This window comes from Misgurnus anguillicaudatus, chromosome 16 (assembly GCF_027580225.2).
Source record: "Misgurnus anguillicaudatus chromosome 16, ASM2758022v2, whole genome shotgun sequence".
Lineage (NCBI taxonomy): Eukaryota > Metazoa > Chordata > Actinopteri > Cypriniformes > Cobitidae > Misgurnus > Misgurnus anguillicaudatus.
In genome coordinates, this window is record NC_073352.2 from 5769001 (window position 1) to 5775000 (window position 6000).

At 37.5% G+C, this 6000-nt stretch overlaps 1 protein-coding gene across 2 annotated transcripts in view; it reads left to right on the forward strand.

The window, feature by feature from the left end:
* The window catches only part of uvssa (UV-stimulated scaffold protein A), a 41098-nt gene that overhangs the window by 20887 nt on the left and 14211 nt on the right, over window positions 1-6000 (forward strand). For both annotated transcript variants that reach the window (XM_073854056.1, XM_073854057.1), the window contains exon 8: window positions 4996-5101. In XM_073854056.1, coding sequence (XP_073710157.1) covers window positions 4996-5101 — 106 coding nt within the window. The remainder of the gene's footprint in view (window positions 1-4995; window positions 5102-6000) is intronic.

The following is a 6000-nucleotide window of genomic DNA, read 5'->3' on the forward strand; positions in this document are numbered from 1 at the left end:
TTATTGTCAAAAATGACAATCGTTTTGCTATATAAGACCCTTATGCCTCGTTTGGGATTGTTTATAGTCCTTTGAAACTCCGTTGAAAAAAACTGTTAAGTGTTGAGTTAAGTATTAAGTGTTGGGCTCTATTAGGGTCCATTGGAATTGGAAAGATCCTGCAGTGTTTTCCTCAAAAAACATAATTTCTTCTCGACTGAACAAAGAAAGACATCAACATTTTGGATGACATGGTGGTGAGTAAATTATCTGGATTTTTCTTTTAAGAAAATGGACTATTCCTTTAAGGTTTAGTGAACTGCACCTAAAATGCACTGTACTCGACACAATATAAGTAATAAAAAATACCCAACTATAAACTTTCATTTTTAATGTTGTTAACTTGACTTAAATGGACACAGTAAACACCGGTCAATCTGAAATGAAACACAAAAACCATTAACTAATTTTATATAATCTGTCATATTTCAATGTGAGACAAGATATTCCAATGAGAAAAATAATCAGCATCTAAAAAAAAAAACGAAAACTTTTGAGGTCCTTTAAAATCAATTGTTGTTATAACGGATACAGGAATAATGTGCACTTTATACAAGATCCTTTTTCTTTATATAGACGGTCAATTTTGATTAGATGTTAAGCTATGATTCACTGCTTTCACATGCTAAATAGAAACTAGGACCTGATAATTTGAAGTTTAGACATCATTTCCTTTTATAGCCCCAGTTTTTATTGTGTTCATTGTCAGGGGTGCACCTAATTTCTGAACCAATGCCATCAGCGCACATAATTGAGACCTCATCCAAAGACACTTTATAACTCAATCCTCAATTGTCAACACCACCGGCCTGCAATAATAAAAGAGAAAATAAAAAAGAAAGCAAGTTGCGCTCTGCTTTTTAGTACTGTTTTTATTAAGGCAATCTTGGAGACAATTAGACAGAATAAATGGAAATGGCGCGCTAGAGCAGCAGACTTTTATCAGTGCCCTCGAAAAGGAAGGGCACACAGAGTATGTATACCGTTTTATGAAAACGACCCCCATATTTAAAAAACTGGCATTCTGTTATGCATTGTAGCGCGAGAGGCAGTTAAGCACCTTTTGAGTAAATTAAAAGGCATAAATTCTGTTTAGCGCTAATGCAGGCGTCTCTCAGACGCGTGAGTCTTAGCAGCGAGGCTGATGGGAAGGGAGGGGTGTAAAACAGCCTTGAGTTGCTTTTCACCTTTCATAAATTCCAGCCGGGGTATTTCTGTACCTAAAAAAATCATTTGCAGCCCGGTGGCTCATTGCTATTCTGCATAGATTGATGGTGGTCATTTACCCGGCAGTGGAAGTTAAGTGCCGCTGTCATTCCTGAAGAGCATAATTGGGAGGTTCCACAGGTCAGTGGTGGTGACAGGTTTCTCTTTTGATTAGTGTTAGAGTGATAACCAAACTTACAGCGTCAGTGATGGATGAGCAGGTGCTGATGCTGGAAACAGACGCTCACAGGACGAGCACAGTGAGATTCGCATTCCTGCCCGCTTAATCTGTGAGCCAGTCTCCATTCGACTAAAAGACACGTGCAGTCGGATTATAATGCAAGTGTTTATTTTTCTGAACTTTCAAAGTAGTGATAAGTCATAAAATGTGATTTGATAATCATCAACAATAGACAAACACAATGTGAATAAGCTGACAACACACAAAAATGCTAGTTTCTTTTGTCTTAAACACCCATTAAACATTCACAGTGCTGGGTGGAAAGTAAGTGAACCCTTGGATTGAATAGCTTGTTGAACCTCATTTGGCAGCAATGACTTCAAGCAAGCGCTTTCAGTAGATCTGAATCAGACCTGCACGTCTTTCAAAATGAATTTTTACCCATTCTCCTTTACAAAACCACTTTAACTCAAGACACATTTGTATGATGTCTGATGTGAACCGCTCTCTTGAGGTCATTCCACAGGTTAAGGTCTGGGCTTTGACTAGGCCACTTCAAATGGTGCATTTTGTTTTTCTTAAGCCAATCTGTGGTGGATTTACTTCGATGCTTAAGGTCATTGTCCTGCTGCATCAACCAACTTCTACCGAGCTTCAACTGGCGAACAGCCACCCTAACATTATCCTGTAGGATATTTTGTTAAACTTGGGAATTCATTTTTCCGTCGATGATGGCAAGTGGTCCAGGCCCTGAGGCAGCAAAGCAAAGCACCATGCCTGTTTAAAGACTGTTTAATGAACATATGTATGGTAGACTCATGAACAGAGATGTGTGCCAGTTCCAATGATGTCTTTAAGCCTTTATCTGTTCCTCGTGGGTTCTTCATTACTTCATTGAGTATTCTGCGTTGTGCCTTAGGAGTCATCTTGACTGTGTGCTCACTTCTAGGAAGAGTAGCTAGCTACAGTATTAAATGGTCTCATTTATAAAGAAATTGTCTAACTGTCGACTTATGGAGGTCTAAACATTTTGAGATTGTTTTGTATCCCTTTTCAGCCTTATGAAGTGCAACAACTCCTGATCAAATATATTTAGAGAGGTATGGTTCATAAGAGCTGATGCTTCTTAAGGACAGCAATCTTAAAAAAAATTGTGTCTTTTAATCAAACAAAGGAGCGCTAAACCACACCATTTTATTAAATGGACTCCAGTTTGCCAGCTTCTGACACAAATTAGTTTTCATTAAAGTAATTAGTCTATACAGGGTTCCCACGGGTCCTTGAAATCCTTGAAAGTTTGTGAATCTGGGGGAAAATATTCAAGGCCCTGGGAAGATATACATACATAGATACAGGTCATTGAAAGTGCTTGAATCTATTTTATGCAAGAAGTTTTCTTGAAAAAAATCCATATTATTCCCTGTGTAGTGTAGGATAATATCACTAAAATTCTAGACTTTTTAAGCACACATGCTAAACTGTTCACTTTAAATGCTTATATCTTCTGTATTCGAATGTTGATTCATACCAAAATGCTTTTTGCATAGTTGTGTTTGACACATGAAAACGTCTTGGGTTACGTATGTACCTTTTGTTCCCTGAGAAGGGAACGAGACGCTGCGTCTCCCTTGCCATTCTTCCTGCGTCCCTGTAACGCCGTCTTTGGCAATATTTCAGATAGTGATATACTTCCTGGCTCCCGCGTCACCTTGTCTTTGTCGTTAAGCCTCACCATTGGTTGAATTTGATATACACATTCAGAAGCACTTACCCCTGGAAGCGTCCCCAAAGTATCACTGCAGTGACGCAGCGCGAGTTCCCTCAAAAGGGAACTGTAACAATGTATCTTAAAAGGTAACACGATGTAACCTTGTTCTCACTTGAGAAGTGTCCCCACATTTAGTCCTTGAATTTGAGGGTATTGGACCTGGAAAGTCCTTGAAATGTCCTTGAATTTGACGTTAACTAAGGTGTGGGAACCCTGTCTATAGGTTCATCCACATTTCCTCCAGCACTGTAAATGTTTAATGGGTGTTTTCAAAAAAGACACAAGAAACTAAAATGATTTGTGTGTTATCAGCTTATGCACTTTGTGTTTGTCTATTGTTAAGACCTAGATGAGGATCAGATCACATTTTATGGCAAATCACTGTAGAAAATCAGTTTTTTTCCTATGAGTTAACATACTTTTTCTTGCCACTGTATTTGCTAATCGCTGAAATTTTTTCCCGTGCTCCGCCCACCAGCTATACCCCATGAACGGAAGTAAACAAAGATCGTTTCGAGCAGGGGTGGAGATTTGCATTTTTGATTAAAGATTATAAGGGCACATGCATTTAAAAAAAAATTAAGCTCACAGATAAGTCTTTTGTCAAAATGTGTTGTTGTCTATGTGTCCTATAAAATGCAAATGAGCTGATCTCTGCACCAAATGGCAGTGCCGTGGTTGGATAGTGCAGATTAAGGGGCGGTATTATCCCCATCTGACATCACAAGGGGAGCCAAATTTCAAAGAGCTAATATTCACATGCTTGCAGAGAATGGTTTACCAAAACTAAGTGACTGGGTTGATCTTTTTCACATTTTCAATGTTGATAAAAGCACTGCGGAGCCAATTATAGCACTTAAACATGGAAAAAAGTCAGATTAAATGGTTATTAAAGGGGATAAAATGTATGAGGTTGATTTGAAGTATTTGTTCCTTGAAACTTTGTGACTTACTGAAGCTTTTTAGCTATATCACAGACACACACAAGATCATAGAATGACGACCTCAGAACGGTTCTCAGACTTCTAGTCAATGTTCTTAAACTCTGGATCTGGATTGGTTCGCCTCTAAGATGGGTTTATCTGGTGCCTGCTCTTGAGTTGATCTCCTTAAAGTGATTGCATGATGAAACCACAGAACTTAAGAGTGAGAGTCATATCGCTTTCTTTTGTAGAGCAACCTGCACAAAGATGTTATCAATAACAACTCAACCTCACCATCTCTAGCTTAAACTAAGACACCCAATATAAGATTTGTCCTCTGTTTTTATAACTGTTAGCTAAAGATCCTAATACAATTTTTAATGCAAAGCTTACAAACCGCCGGCATTACCTTGTTGTGTTCAATTGGAGAAAGTCCGCTTAACATAACAAGCATTATTTTAAACGGGCTCGGTTAGCTGGGACAATACTCAGATAGACGGCCACTAGAAAAAAATTGGATGTGGTCAACTGGAAATTCTATTAAGGGTTTGAATTAAAATGTTAAGAGTCCCACGTTACTGCAGAGTTTGCCGTTCTGGCTGCTGTAAATCTCTGGAATATCCCGAGGCCATAGTGAATTTCCTATCTGAGTGTTAATCAGCTGAGAGAATTGCACACGTCTTTCGTGAACTGTCAGCAACAAACATTGTGTTGGAAACAGTGAAACTTAAATAAGAGACCATTTACACATCAGTAGTTTTTACAGCGTTTTTAATGTATGTATGTAAAATGCAATTAAGTCTATCAAAATAAACCAAGAAAAATAAACTTGTAGTTCATAAAAACGTAACATTTTTTATGAATTTTTTTTTAACTAGATGCGAGCTCCTGAGGAAGGAGAGGAGGATGATGATGATTTTGAAGAGGTGCCAGAGAAGGAAGGCTACGAACCGCATATTCCCGACCATCTGCGGGCAGAGTATGGTGAGTTTGTTCAGGTGCAGATGACAGAGGGTCCGGCTTTTTCTACAGGGACTCACATAATCCAAATGATCTCTCGCAGAATATCGCCACACACTTTAAGCGGCTGCCTCAAAGCAGAGATGAGCCGGGAAAGCCTGTTTGTTTTAAGTTGTGGATTTTAAGGCTACAGGGTTTATTTGTGGAATTACTAGAAAGGTGTGTTCAGTTAAAATGTAGAAAAAGCTTAAGACCCCAAAGGGGAAGTTTGCCTAAAGGTGTGAAGCAGGAAATGTTTGTGCTTTTTATAAGTTGGAATTTACAAGTATTACATTTATTATACATTCCGTATAAAATTCCGTAGAAATTTGCAGCTGGGTTGCCAGTAACATACCGTAGATTTAAATTTATGTTATTTACTGGCAACATTTTGTTCAAAGTTAAATGAACATTAAACATTTACAAGTCTTTGTCTTTACAGAATAAAACTAGAAAAACAGCATCAAGCAAAACATTCTGGGAAACAAAATTTGAAGCAAAAAAACAGAAAAAGGTTGATGATGATTTCTGGTTCCCAGAATGCTTTGCATGAGGCTGTTATTGTATAGTTTTATTCTGTAAAGATAAAGACTTGTTACTATTTAATATTTATTTAACTTTGAACAAACTCTTGCCAGTAAATAACATCAATTTAAATCTACGGTAATTTACCGGCAACCCAGCTGCAATACAAATGTAATTTCTACAGATTTTTTTACAGTGTATATATTCTATTTAAATTATTATAGCATGTTATGTGTAATGTGTACATTTGCATAATGACACTAGAATCAGTATGCAAAATAAAATTAGTTTGCTTTTTCACTTTTTTTTATTTTTTTATTTTAGCGTGTCTTTTCCCTTGGATTCACCCATGAATTCAA